This window comes from Carassius gibelio, chromosome B16, assembly GCF_023724105.1.
Source record: "Carassius gibelio isolate Cgi1373 ecotype wild population from Czech Republic chromosome B16, carGib1.2-hapl.c, whole genome shotgun sequence".
NCBI lineage: Eukaryota > Metazoa > Chordata > Actinopteri > Cypriniformes > Cyprinidae > Carassius > Carassius gibelio.
Window position 1 is genome coordinate 11,130,868 of NC_068411.1, and position 15,766 is coordinate 11,146,633.

At 34.4% G+C, this 15,766-nt stretch overlaps 1 protein-coding gene across 5 annotated transcripts in view; it reads right to left on the minus strand.

The window, feature by feature from the left end:
* The window catches only part of LOC127974913 (trafficking kinesin-binding protein 1), a 42,758-nt gene that overhangs the window by 7,870 nt on the left and 19,122 nt on the right, over window positions 1-15,766 (minus strand). For 4 of the 5 annotated variants that reach the window (XM_052578495.1, XM_052578492.1, XM_052578494.1 and 1 more), the window contains 11 exons: window positions 10,520-10,596; window positions 10,078-10,194; window positions 8,576-8,676; window positions 7,593-7,701; window positions 7,015-7,093; window positions 6,610-6,740; window positions 4,698-4,772; window positions 4,344-4,481; window positions 4,113-4,189; window positions 2,822-3,055; window positions 1,753-2,084 (listed from right to left, as the gene is read on the minus strand). In XM_052578495.1, the coding sequence (XP_052434455.1) occupies window positions 1,753-2,084; window positions 2,822-3,055; window positions 4,113-4,189; window positions 4,344-4,481; window positions 4,698-4,772; window positions 6,610-6,740; window positions 7,015-7,093; window positions 7,593-7,701; window positions 8,576-8,676; window positions 10,078-10,194; window positions 10,520-10,570 (1,444 nt within the window). In that variant the 5' untranslated portion in view covers window positions 10,571-10,596. Of the gene's footprint in view, window positions 1-1,752; window positions 2,085-2,821; window positions 3,056-4,112; window positions 4,190-4,343; window positions 4,482-4,697; window positions 4,773-6,609; window positions 6,741-7,014; window positions 7,094-7,592; window positions 7,702-8,575; window positions 8,677-10,077; window positions 10,195-10,519; window positions 10,597-14,944; window positions 15,231-15,766 lie in introns of those variants that run through there. The other variant, XM_052578493.1, reaches the window with a different exon arrangement.

A 15,766-nucleotide genomic window follows, 5' to 3' on the forward strand; every position in this document is an offset into this window, starting at 1 on the left:
TAAATTTGCTGAAGTTATTAATCTTTGTTAAAAAAATGCAACTCTTAGTTCATGTTAGCTCCTTAAATAACAGTCGCAATGTTCCATTTTAACAATGTGTTATTAAATATTGGATATATGCATCCTTCCCACCTCCTGTCCCACGACAGTTTTTCGGTATCCCCCCCCCCCAACTCCTCACTTCTAATCTATTTATCCCAAATTATTGATAGGGGGAGTTCTTTGGGTTTGGGCTATGCTCCGGGCCCGGACCCCTCCCCCAGGACAGCACGCCAAAATATGCCTACTATTCGCTTTCAGATTAGATGTAAGGGTGAACTCGTGAAATACTCAAAGATCAAAATCAGAGCGTTGATCATTTGTCAACATGCTTTCGAGTTTTCTGCAATTCCTAATAAGCGTTTCTATTGAGTAAGCCATGTCACAATGCTTAGTTTAACTTTTATCTATAACCAGCAGAGGTCACTAGAGATATGAATATGAATCACAAGGCTGTGACTGGCTTAACAGTTAACGGTCTACAATCTGTTGTAGCAGCAATATTTGAAACTAAATTAATTCAATCACCCTGTTGTTGATGTAACAATAGACCTAACGAAAAAGTGAAAGATATGCTTTGAAAAAGCAAGCATGTTATATATATATATATATATATATATATATATATATATATATATATATATATAGAGAGAGAGAGAGAGAGAGAGAGAGAGAGAGAGAGAGAGAAAGAGAGAGAGAGAGAGACCATACAGTGCATTATGCATAGATTTGTGCTTTTCGCACTAAATCCTAATTTTCAAATGCCATTCTATGTGTGTGTGTGTGTGTGTGTATGTTTTTTTTAAAGTCTCTTATGCTCAGCAAGACTCCATTTATATGATCAGTAAAACCAGTAAATATACAGTAAAACCATTAATATTGTGAAGATATGTTAAATTAGTGTTTTTTATTCTTATAGAAATCTTTTGTAAAAAAATGGGTAAAAATTATAGATATATTTTTTTTTTTTATGCCAAAAATTATTAGGATATTAAGTAAATATCAAGTTCCATGAAGACATTTCATAAATTTCCTACCGTAAATATATCAGAACTACATTTTTGATTAGTAATAGACAACTTTAAAGGTGATTTTCTCAGTATTGTTTTTTTTTTTTTTTTTTTATAGTTGCATCTTGGCCAGATGATGTACAAATCTCAATTTTGAAAAATTTACACTTAAGACTGGTTGTGTGGTCCTGGGTTCATATTTATAACTTTCTTTCTTTTTTTTTTAAATCATACTTTGCCAAAACATCTGGATGGCATTGCATCATGATTAATATTATTGACATTAAAAAAAAAATATATATATATATATATATATATATATATATATAAATAAATTTACCAGCAAAAAATATTTTCAACACTGATAATCATTTTTTAAGCAACAAAGGGCATATTAGATTAATTTCTAAAGGATCATGTGAAACAGATGATTTGAGTAATGGTTGCTGAAAATTAATGGTAATTGGTGAGCATAAGAGACTACTTAAAAACATAAAACAAATCTTCTTCATTCCAAACTTTTGGCCAGTAGTGTGTACAGTATACATAGTGTGAGGTGTCTAAATCTCAAACCAGCAGCGATCTTGTGTGTGTCTGAAATAGAAGGAGTGCTGTGTAGACAGGTCCTCAGCACTGTGGTGCATTAATGCCCACAGAGCATCAAACAATAAGAGGGTGAAAGGCCTGGACTGGGCTCGGTCACCTTCCAGAGGCTTGACGATCTGGAGTTTCTCTGGCAGGTAGGAGCGGGTGCTGTAGATGGAGTAAACCGAGTGCAGGGTTCCCAGAGACATGATGCTGTCTGCCGGAGTGAGGGGGCCGCCGTCTTCACTGCCACTCCCACCATCTCTCTCCCCGTACAAGTCGCTCTTCTCTTCTGCCAGGGCGTTGAGTTTACGCTCTCTCTCCTCCTCAAAGAAACGTCGCTCGCTAATGTAGTTGTCCCGTCTAAGGGAAAGACGTCGCAGGGCCGCCGCCAGGTCACGGGAGCCGGGTGTGCCAGGCGTGCCAGGCTTTCTGTTGGAGTCATCAGAGCTGCAACAAATATTACAGATAAGAAAATACAACAACACAGTGTGGTCCAATGCCCACTAATAAAGAACTTACACCGCCCACCCCGCATACATCCCTAAATGTAACTATTTCTATTATTGTTTTAAATTGCCACTGTTATGGATTTTTGAAGATGACCTTTCACACAGCTCTAAATGAATGAAAACATTCTTTAAATCTGAAAGTACACTGTGTATAAAGTTATTGTCTTTCAAAAGAAAGAGTTGACTCTGAATCACTGAAACGAGTTGTTTTTAAAATGAATCCCAAGCCGTTTCATGTTGAAGTCAACATGAAAATTGCATATTGCCTGCCAACTTGTTGGTCTTTTCGCATTGCTCTGAATGAACAAATTCATTATTTGCCACTAGGTGGTGCTTATGGAGCGGTTCAGGCATGATAAAATTAAAATAAGACCACCGATTAGCATCATGCAAATGAGAGCTTTGGAAAAATGAATTATTGAGCAAACGTTTCGGAGTTGTTGAGCAAGTAAGGTAAAAATAAATGCATATTTATAAGACAATGAAAGTTGAAAGTATAACAATATTTCATGAGTTTACAATATGTTTTTATAGTATTTTAGATGCATTTGGTGCATTTACCAAGCCCAAAACAAAAACTGGTCAACAAACGGTAGTTAAGCAAACACACACACAACGCATTTCTATCATACTGCTTAAACATGTATGGTTTAAAACCACGTTTGCTGCTCTTACCCATCCTGATTTGACTGGGTTTCCATCAGCATACTGGTAGTGCGGTTGTCCATTTCAATACCATCCCCTCCGTACATGCTCGATCTGGGTGTGCTCAGACAACTAGAACGCCTGGAATTCACACTGGATGTCTGATTGGACCCTGGGATGTTCATAGGGGACGGGCCCATGGAGCGCTGCCGAACAGTCTGGTTGATATTACGCACCGTCTCAAAGACACGTTTAGGGTGCAACCTAAACCAAAGAAGAAGACAAGAATGTACAGAGGGCAGTGTAATTCAAGGCTGTCAAAATGGCTGAAAAACTAAATTTGAATTTTGTACTTAAATATTATCAAATTCGAATTACATTCAAATTTAAAATGCATAATTACAATTAGTGCGAATAAAAGCTTTTGGCCTTTCTCCTGAGGCCACAACACGGCACATCGAACAAAAAATTACTAATGCACGTTTATTTGAAGCATAAGAAAAAATTACTGTGAAAAAACAACAACAACAACATAATATTTAAAATAATGTTTATAAACCAATTATAATTATAATTAATTAAGTTAAACATCTATAAACAAAATAGCATCATGTATGTATGGATAGTTTGATACAATGGGTCAAAAGCCAGTCACAAATTGTTCTTTTTTTTTTTACAATGTATTTGGATTCGAATGTGGATTATTCTTTTAAATTTGAAGAATATTTGAAATTTTATCATTTATTTATTTTTGACAGCCCTAGTGCCATCCTTAGAAGATTTGAACCTAAAACCATTCTGTTTTAGAAGTTCAGAAGTTCTAAGCGGTTATCCATTATAATTTTTTCCCTTGTTTTCTCTTTATAACGACTTCATTTTCTTGTTATCCTGCCATAACCAAAGTTGTTTTCTCGTTATAACAACTTCATTTTCTCTTGATCTCGACCTAAGTTGATCTCTAAGAAGTTACAAAACTGCGCCAACAGGTGGCACTATAGAGCTGAATATAACTGATGGGGTGTTAATTTTGGGAAGAGAAATTTAAGTCTATGTACCGAGAAAACAACTTTTGTTAAGTTGAGATAACGAAAAAATTAAGTCGTTATAATGAGAAAACAACTCGTTATATTTAGATCACGAGACAATTAAGTTGTTATAACGAGAAAACAAGAAGAAAAAAATAAAATAATGCATGGCTGCTTAGAACTTATGTAACAGAGACAGAGATGAGAATATATTTTATATTCCTCTGAAACTGACTCAGCATGCAACTCATAACTCATGCAGGATAAGAGACACAGGAAATGACACACTAACGCACCTTTGTTCCTCTACGTCTGGATCAGACATTTGAATCTCTTTCCTCATGGTGCCTTCAATTTCAGCAGCTAAAGAGTCCTGTTACACACAAGGCACAAACTCGCCATTAGCCAGGGAATAACAGTGATAATTTAGCATACTAGTGTATTGCTTACTGTTTAGTACATACTAAGTGAACAATTTGTGAAAATGAATAATACATTAAATTATTTTGTTGTTCTCCATTTCTCACCATAGGGAAGAGACCAAGCGAGTGGAATCGTCGCGGTGTACTGAGAGGCAGCGTTTTATTCCTGAAGTTCTTCAGTTCCTCCTGAGCTTCATGAAGCATCTCCATACATTCAGCATACTTATCCTCCAGCTCCCTCAGCTACAGAAAGAAACAGATAAAGACTGATGTAAAGAGACTGATAGCAGGTGAAAACAGCAGTCAAATTCATTTAACCACTCAGATCAGGGTTTCAATTCAAATCAAGCAATTCAAAGGATAATACTACACACCTTTGTTAATCATTAACCCTCATATGCTGGCATTTTAGTTGAATAACAGTATGTGAATATGCTGGAGTGTTTGATTGTACGTTACCTCCGCTGTTAGTGCTCTTTGGGCGTCTTTAGCAGCTCCCAGATGCTGGGTGAGCTCTTCGTTTTCTAGTGCATACTGAACAAATAACAAATAATTACACTTGATTACCAATACAGAACTGTGCTTCCTATAACTGACAGTACAACAAACTAACTGAAATTAAAACCAAAGACAAAACAGTCAAGACTATGACTAATACATTTCTTAGCAGCAATAAATATTGAACACGGTGGCATTTATTTTGGTTCTTATACAAAATCATACTACAGAAATGGCTCATTTTGTTAAATGGTTGCATCCTGCAAAAAGTGTTGGGGAGTAAATAGTTATATGTAACGTCGTTATTAAATTTAAATTAAATTAAATTACATTTATGCATTTAGCAAACGCTTTTATCCAAAGCGACTTACAGTGCATTCAGGCTGTCAGTTTTTACCTATCATGTGTTCCCTTGGAATCGAACCCCCCAACCTTGCGCTTCATAAGGCAATGCTCTACCAATTGAGCTACAGGAACACTATGCAATTTGATTACAAATTAAAAGTAACTAATCTGTTGAATAATATTAATCTGTGGCTTTGCCTGTTTTTCTTGTGCACGATGCCTTCTGCTATTAAAAATAATTTGTCCTGCTATTTAAAAGCTTAAATATTTTTTTTTTCAGATTAACTATTTATTTCCAAGACATTGTTAGATGCCAGTGCTTCCTGCCTAAAACACCCTTAACACCACTGTAAACCACACTTTCACTGGGTTTATTGCTTTTTTCCCATATACATAGTTGGTTGGCTTCACAGAATAAAACTGAGCAAATAAAGTGTAATGATATTAATTAAAACAGTATTCTTCCACCAAACAATGTAGTTTCTCAGAAACAGCTGTGGTTCCAACAAAGAGGTTGCCGAATAACACACAAAAGTAAACAAAAGTGTATGTTTGGTAGTGCAATTTACAACAGCTTTGAACGTGGCTCAACCAATCAGAATCAAGGAATCACATTAATCACATTTCTAATAACAATTACAATTATGGATGCCACAAGTTTGTAATTGTTCAAAGCAGCAATTAATCGTTCAAAGTCCTATTATGTTATTCTGCATGCTTAAGATGCATTATTTCTTTCTTTCTACATGTTATCTTAAGGGTTTTTCCATTGTTTTATACTTAGTTTAAGTATAAAATTACAATACCATTCATATTTTTTTCAATATAATTTAAAGAAGAAACCAATCTGATGTATAGCTGACATTTGAGGCTTAATGCTATGGAAAACCACTAAAAGTTAGTGAGTGTTTGAGTGTTTTCAGCTTGTTTATTTTCATATAAAAATACGGCATTCAGTTGCGTCAAACAATGCTATAAACATCATTCAATGTAAATTTTGATAATCTTAATTAATAATCGCAATTACAATTTCAAAGGAATAATCCACAATTATGATTTTTGTCATAATCGCGTAGCCCTAACCAGAACTATCCATTTTATAATATCATTTTAAATCTGTATTAACCTCAGAAGCATCTGAAAGTATAAAGTCTGATTTTGTTGTAGCTGTGCTTTAAAATTTTATCTTTATTAAACTGTTGAAGGATTTAGAAAATCAGACTGTAATCATTGTTGATACTACATGCTTGAAATGTTTTAAAATGATTAACAATTGAAAACACTGATTAGAAATGTAATCAGTAATCGGTTACATTACTTTGTTAAAGTAACTGAAATAGTTACACTAGTTACTTATTACATTTTAAACAGGGTAACTTGCAATCTGTAACCGCTTACATTTTTTATATAGTTTTAGATTTATAACATTCTATTTTGTGTTATATTGCCTAATTTTGTTTTATATGACCAATATGAAACCAGATATCCTTGTATTAATCATGTCTACAGTACAGTGAAGAGAACTCACAGATTTGGCTTTTTTCTGCAGGTCGACGATCTGAGAGAGAAGGTGTGTGATTTCCTCTTGCTGGCGAGAGGCATCCTCTGTTTTCTTAGCCAGCTCCTCCGCAATCGTGGAGATCTGTATATTAGCATCTCCTAAGGGAGAAGAGATAGACTTCATGTGTCAAACTCTCCCTTGGTAAACAATAACCATGGGAAGTCCCCAATCCACAATCAAAGCAAGTTATAGATTAGCACCTCAGTATGTGCAGTTCGTGTCATTAATAACTAAACTGTTATACTACGAGGATGGAACTATAAGGTAATGAATAGCATGCATGAATTTAACTACTGTAGGATGATTATGTAATATCAGTTTACATTTCAAAGGAATATGATTGTTGATGGTGTAAAAGGTGGATCTACTCACTGAGCTCTTTAACACAGTCATTTACAAGCTGTTGTTCCTTTTCTTCATACGAGATGGTCTCTGTCTCTAAGTGATTTGCCTATAAACACACACACACACACACACACACACACACACACACACACACACACACACACACACGCATGATCTGAATAAACAATGGATGCATCATTTTACTTGTTTCAGTGTTCTTGTCAGAAGAACAGGTCTAAAGTCTAAAGTCTCTATGTTTTAGAACAAAACAATCATGTTTGAATTTAATCTGCAGCAAAAAGCAAAGCTATGGAGTTGTTACACAAGCGTGTTGTTTTCATGTCATGGCTACATATCTATGTGGATGTGTGTATATTTTCTTCTTATCATCAATACAGTATTTCCAAGTTTTATTTGACTAAAGGGCACAGATAACTCGCAAATATCTTCATCAGAGAATTAAGCTGTTACATGTGTGTTTGTCTTGGAAATGTGATATAAGCCTGAAACTCTGATAAGTTTGATTGGAGGCTTTTTTGAATAATGTTATGCAAAGCATTCTTCTGAACAGCTGAAGGATGTGAGGTCAGGCCTCACTCTCTCACCTCTGATCGCAGGACGATGTTCTCTTCCTCCAGGTCTTTGAGTTTCTTTTGTAGGGAATCCAGAGGGAGGTAATTCGGGATTGTGAAAGACGAGTCATTTCTGCGAATACTGCAATGAAAAAAAGAAAAAATCATAGACAGATGTGCCTACTTTAGTACATGGGAATCTCCTCACTGAAAATAACTATTCGTATAATTTTCAGGCAAAACAGAAATATTATAGAACTCCACAGTTTGAGGTATTTTTCAAACTTAAATGGATAGTACACCAAAAAATGAAAATTCTGTTCATTACATTAATTATTCACCCTTATGTTGTTCCAAACATGTAAGACCTTCATTCATCTTCGAAACACAAATTAAGATATTTTTGATGAATTCGGGGAGCTCTCTGACCCTCCCATAGACAGCAAGGTTCCTTACACGATCAAGGCTCAGAAACATAGTAAGGAGATCGTTAAAATAATCCATGTGACATCAGTGGTTCAACCGTAATTTTACAAAGCTACGAGAATACTTTTTGTGCGAAAAGAAAACTAAAATTATGACTTTATTCAACAATTTTGGAGAGTATCACATACATAAACAATGTATGCAACATATCAGTGTATGGTGCTGCTGACACAAAACAGAATATGTTGTTTATGTATGTGATACTCACCAAAAGGGTGCCATAGGGTCATAGTTTAAAATTTTCTTTGCGCACAAAAAGTATTCACGTAGCTTCGTGAAATTACGGTTGAACCACTGATGTCACATGGATTATTTTAGCGATATCCTTGCTATGTTTCTGAGCCTTGATTGTGTTAGGATCCTAGCGGTCTATGGGAGGGTCAGAGAGCTCTCGGAATTCATCAAAAATAACTTACTTTGCGTTTCGAAGACGATCAAGGGTCTTACAGGTTTGGAACGACATTAAGGCGAGTAATTAATGACAGAATTATAATTTTTAGGTGAACTATCCCTTTAATACATGGACTCACGGTGTGGTAGAAGCAGATTCTCCATCGCTCTCCTCAGCTGCACTTGTGTAGAACTGCAGGAGCTCATCCTTCATTGAGAGATCATGACGCAGCTGAGACACCTGCATGGAAGAACACAAACACTCACAGCCTATGCATGCAACAATAACTCTATACTCAAACAGTCTGTGTCGTTTTATATAAGAATGTTTTTCGATTAAATCTGATTCATGCTGCTAAAAAAAAAGAATGTTCTTTACACATAGTAATACTTTAGAACCATATCATCCTAAAAAATACTTTTTATTGGGACAATATTCTTTGGGTTAAATGGGACATATGATGCTTTTTTTAAAGATCATTATTTTGAGTATTTGGTGTAACAGAATATGCTGACATGCTTCAATAAAAAAACAAAAAACACATTATTTTTCAAATACTGTATATTATTGTACGGCTCTTTCAAACACATAATTTTCGACAAAGTCCCTCCTTCCGACAAGAAGTCTGCTCTGATTGGCCAACTGACTCACAGCATTTTTTTAAAAGCTTTTTATAATGGTGAGCTTCTTCTTTCAAAATAAATGTAAAGACCGTTAATTACGTCCTTAGTTTTACCATCAGTTCAAGCCTGAAAAGGGGAACAGAGACCCAGGACAGACACAATGAAGAAGCTTGTATTTGTTTGCAGTACACAAGCCATGGACGTTTAAGACAGCTGTGTGACTGTCTCTCTCTCTCTCTCTCTCTCATACACACAGACAGACAGACAGACAGACAGACAGACAGACAGACAGACAGGCAGACAGACAGACAGACAGACAGACAGGCAGACAGACAGGCAGGCAGACAGGCAGACAGACAGACAGACAGACAGACAGACAGACAGACAGACAGGCAGACAGGCAGACAGACAGACAGACAGACAGGCAGGCAGACAGACACAGACGCGACACGCAAAACTCTGCGTTTGAACACTCAATAGCAAATACTTAAACTTAGAACAAAACATACTTACAGTAGCTGATTCAGAAGTGCCAGATTGTAGTAGCAAAGTCAGAATTACCTCCTCTCCTAGGTTCACGAAACGGTTGTTCATAAAATGCACTGATGTTCTGTTGTAAGTAATCTTAAAGATTCCTAAATGCGTCTACTCTCGGAAGGCCAAATAAAGTGCTTTTGCTTTTGCCTAGATACACACAGCATTTCCCTTTCTTTCTTTGCATGAACCTTTGGGCGACATTACGCAAATATTTCCACATAGTGATGTAGACATGTGGGGGCGTGTTTGAATGAGCAGTTTTTAGGGGGGAGTGGCTTTTTGAGACTTTAGCCTTTGCAACTACAGATCTTCTTTACGCACCAAGAGCTTGTAACACTCCAAAGAGAAAGGAAAAGTTGAAATCGCATCATATGACCCCTTTAAAGTTATTTATTCCAGTGTAATTTCAGCACAAAATTTCTAAAGAAACAAATGACATTATCCAACAGGCTTGTCTCACTTTTCAGTTTTCTTCTCTTACCTCTTCTCGTATGTGCTCCACCTGCTCTTCCAGGAAGGTGTTCCTCTCGCTGAGGGTTTTGTTCTTCTTCAGCAGAGACTGACCTATACGAGCCGCCAACTCCAAATCCCGCTCTTTCTGAATTGAGGAACACAAAATGACCCTATATGTCCTTTGTTTGGCTCACAATCAAACAATTCCGTATTATGTGTTCATTTTGAATAGCTTGGAACATTCAGTGACTACATTTTACAGAAACCTGGATATTATATCTAGTATCTCTCAAAAACATATGGTAACATCTTCAGGACTGTGGATGATACTTATGTAATCATGAACTATTATGGTTCACTGAAAGACCTATATCACAACACGTGGGCCATGCTTTACACCAAAAATACCTCCACCCTATTTGTTATTTTTAAATGACTGCTATGACTTCCTCCCACTTCCCATGGCTTACCTCCTCCAGGAGACGTGTCACAGCATCTATATCATTATACGTCTTAGTCATCTGGCCCACTCGATCAGCACATAGAACTATAGGAACAGAGGAATAAAAAAATGAATATAGCAAACTAATAAACATTTCAAAATTAAAGGTACACTGCGTTAAAACACAAAGTACCAGTATGTAACATAAGAGGTGCATACATGCTCAGAACACATAGGGATATTTATTACTTGCAAAAAAGAAGTTTACTTGAACATACTTAAAAAAAATAATATACTTTAAATGAATATAACATTACCAAATGTTTTCACACACTTAACTGCACATTAACTGCAATTAAAAGTAAACATATTAATAAGTTTAGTCATTTTCTGAGCCAATATTTATACAGGTATGTAATTTCATGGCCTTTTTGCTTCACTTTTGTATTTGAATTTAAATAAATTTCATGCATTCAATACAATTAAGTGCACTACATTTTTCACAAATGATGACATGACTTTGATTTTCTTTGTATTGATTCCAAAATTCCAATGAATGAAAAAATGAGAAGAATTTCCATTAAACCAATGTTTTGGCTCTTTTCCAGGTCACATTGTTCACATGGTCTTACTAACTTTCTTCCAGAATCTAATCTTTGCTCTAATAGATCTCTTCTCCAGGGAAATCAATGGAGATCAAACACCACCATTAGCACCATCATATTTTCTCATTATCAACAGGTCAGCATTTTCCAGCTCATAAATATCTCAGTGGATTTATTAGAGTCACATCCAACAGATCCACCCTGCCTGCGTGTTCGAAGCAAACTATATTTAGTACAATATAATACAACTGCAACCTTTAAAATATGATTGTGCAATGATGCGGTCCAAAGATGAAAACCCATTTTACATATAACAATGAACAATTCTAAACTAAATATGCATAATGGGAACTCCCATTATTTATTTTTTTCTGGTGTTATGAAGCCTAAGTGTTAACACTTTTAAGGGAATCTAACTCACTCATAGCCATTTAAAATAAATAAATTAAATGTATAATATATTAAGTATAGAAAAAAAGTATTTTGACAATTAAACACTTTTCATTAGGGCAGTAAACAATACACAAACACTACAGTTACATAATCGTTGTACTGCTGGTGAGATGGACACTAGACGACATGATAATGCTTTCAACTGTTCAAAAAGAAAAAAAAAAAAGAACTCTTTAAGCGAAGTAAGTGTTAAAGAATCAAATGCAAAGCAGACATTTCCATCTGCGTCACACTCAGTACAGCACCTGAATCCAACACCCAGCTATAAACCACACCGAAACATTCCTGGAGCAGGACTCATTTAAACACACATCAGCTCCATACTGTATTCTTCTCTTAAACAATCTACTCTGCCAATAGTACAGAACATTTTCTGTGGTATTATTTGATCAAGGATGAAAATATTTGTGGAGAAGCTACAGTTTGACGCGTGGTTTCATTATATTGTACTGTATAGGTTAAACTTAGCCCTGCAGATGTTGTTATGGACTGTGAGTCACACTACAACAATGGTTGATAGGATATGGCTGAATAGTAAACCTAACAAACCCACCCAATGCATATCAAAGTACAGCGATGCTATTGCTGTGTGAGAATATTCTCATTTAAGAACAATTCTTATTGTTCCTGCGAACAAATGAAAACAGAACCAAGTCCTAAAAGTTAGAGGCCAGCCTTTAATAGTGTTTAATAATTCAACCACCAAAATCAATATATATATATATATATATATATATATATATATATATATATATATATATATATATATATATATATATATATATATATATATATATATAAATCATAATGTTGAAAATCATACTCTCTCTTAAGCTTTCCAAATCAAAAGGGTCACTTAAATTATAATAATATAATTTAATTATATAATTATAATTTCTCTTGATTTTAAACACCATTTGATTTAACGGCATAAATGCTTCAAATTACTTATATAAAATAAATGGTTTATAAAATAAAAGGTTTTTAAATTTCATAATAACAATATAACAAATTAAAGTAACTTTTTTGTTAAATGCAATTTACTCCCATGATGGCACAGCTGCATTTTCAGTCTGATTTGGTGCTCATGAAACATTTCTCCTCAACAATTATGTTTAAAACAGTAGTGATGCTTAATATATTTTAATAGAAATCTTTTGTAACTTTGTAAACATCTTTACTGTCAGTTTTGATCAATTTAATGCATCGTTGTTGAATTCAAAGCATTGAATCTTGCAAAAAATTTAATGTTTTTTTTTTTTTTCTCTGGTTGGCTATTTTGGAGAAAGATATGTAATCCGGAATTTTTATTTATATAATTACCATATAATAAAATTATATATATAAAATAAAATTATATATATATATATATATATATATATATATATATATATATATATATATATATATATATATATATATATATATAAATAAAATACTTTTATATATTTATAAAAGTATTAACATATTTAGAAAATTCCTATTATTCAAAAACATCCAGTGTAAAGAAAGAATGAGCAGAATTAAATTGTTGTCATGTTGCTATGGATTACAAATGTAATAGAGACAACTAAAAATCTCACTGAACAGAATATTTATCAATAACAGTATATACCACATTTGAGAGACATCACATTATGTCCCTTTCATAGTTCAATGGCCATCACAAATGAATTAACCTGCTTAGCAAGGTTTATTTACATGGGTAAACACTCATTAAAGACCAAGTTAGACAGCTGCTGGTCTAAGCTCCCAGGACAGGGCGCTTCACACTCGATAACAAAGTTTTCCGTCCACCAACATGGATTGACCCCGGTACCATGACACTCAACACCAGACCAAACAACAAACTAAGAGCAACCGTACACAATGACCTGCCATCAGACCAGCTCAGTGTAAACTGGACACAAAGAACGCAGTCAGGCAGTAATCGCTCCCACATGTCATGTTTAGTGCATTAATAAGACTTCCTTGGACTTGAAATAACCTTGTGCATTTCCAGCATTTGAATAGCACTTAATCAAGCCTGTATGTATATTGCATTATAAATGTATTGTTGGTGAGTTATAAAGCTTTGTTCTATATACAGTATGCATTAAAATGAACAATGCAATTAACATGTCAGGTATAATCTACCTACTGATTGCTACACTGTTAAAGAGCATAATGAAATATAGCTAGCACATGAAAGATATAACCCATGCAATTTGGTACTCTTCATGTTATTGCATTAACAAAAAGGTAAAATAAAAAATTGATATCACAGTGTGACTATGTCACAATTATTAATACATGCACCTGATTATAAAAATGTTAATGCTAAAGCGCAATGCATTTATTTGATTAAAAAACAGCAACTGTAAAATAATTTTGCTATTTAAAATAACTGCTTTCTATTCTAATACATTTTCAAATATGCTGATCTGCTGTACAGAAGTTGTAGTGTATATATTTAAAAAATAATATATTTAGGTTTCAACAAATATAATATAACTTCTGTTTTCATTTTTAAACTACTGTACGTACAGTATGAGATAATTTTTGTTTTTATATGTTCTATTATTATTATTAATAATAAAGATAATAGTTATTGTTATTATTACTCTATTATTATTATTTTTATTGAATTTAACTACAAAGGCTACAAAAACAAACAAAAAACATAGCTGTAAATAAAGTATAAAGAGTATTTGAGTATGTTTTACAAGAAAATACTATTATATGTGGTGCATACCATGTCTTTGTAATTATTTGTGAAATTTAGTGGCAATCCCTTAGGGAATAAATTTCAAAAGTAAATGCTAGGCCAAGAAAAACACAAAGCATAGTTGATATAGTTAATCATTACTCCAGTCATATAATGGCATACCTGCAGTGTATTCTGCACCAATATGAGAAAGGTCTGTGCAGTGTTGACATGATCAAACTTATGGAATGCTCTGGGACACAGCAAATTAGTAATAAATCTAAACAGCAGGCCATGACATTAATTAGTCACAATAAAAGCTAAAACAGATTTACACTTGTTCCTGAAACTGTATGATTAATACTTTGAAACGTAATGATTCAAACTGTGTAACTCACCAATTTGTTTCGACACTAAAATGAGTTACAATGTTCTACAACACTAATGACAGCCTGAGTGTTTACGCTCACACTAAATATTTTGAAATACAAATAGTGATAAGGTCAGAGAGAAGAAGAAAGCAGACAAGAAGAATCTGATGTATTGTGTACATTTTAAATGCTTTAACCAGGTACATGTATGTCATCCCCAACCAGGAATGGAAAAACCTGATCAGATCATTTAGATTTCAGAATAAGCCATTGGCCATTACTGAAAGACATTTTTTTACTTTTAAAGGGATCAAAATATCAGGTCACGGATACTGTACCTTCCTCCAGGGTGTATGGCTCTGCATCTTCCTCATCATCCTCATCATCAGCACTGTTTGAGCTCAAGTAAGATGAGCTAGATATTTCCAGGATCTCTAAAGAAGAGTCAAACTCAAAGTACTCCTCTTTAGAGTGATCAAGAGTCAATGTCATGCTGTCTCTGGGCTAGTTAAGCCCAGGCTGTCTCATCCATCTCACGTCCACAGCCATCTGTGAGACCGTGACGTTGGGCTGGACATATAACCCTATCTCACAGATCAGATAGACCGTCCCTGACTGACACACTCCTGTCACAGCAGACTCAATGCTTGGAAGCTACCGCTCACATGAGAAATAGCAGGGGATGTGTCACTTAAAAAAGAAAAGAACCCAACTACTTTTTTTGTAAATCAACATGCATTTATGTATAAAATTATAAGGAATTCCCGGAGGTTTTATATATTAGATTTATATTAAGTTTCATAAGTTTAAACTAAACTTAAAACTTAAAAGAAATTCTAGTCCCCCTTCTGCAGAGGACAGAATGGTACGTTCCACACACCATGGCAACTTATCAAGGTGTGACTGAGTTGTGTTTGACTACACCTGTTATGTGGGCGGAGCTTATGCATATTCCCTAATGAAAAGATTCCACATAGCCATAGAGAGCGCAAACAAATGATAAAATGACGCACCTTTTGCTAAAAATTAGATACATATTTTAATACAAAATAACAAATTTTGATAAGGGTAGTTAAGGAAATTCAATAAAAATAAAGAGATTTTTTTCTATAAACAAACAATTTGCTAAAGTAAATAAATTAACTAATATATATATATAT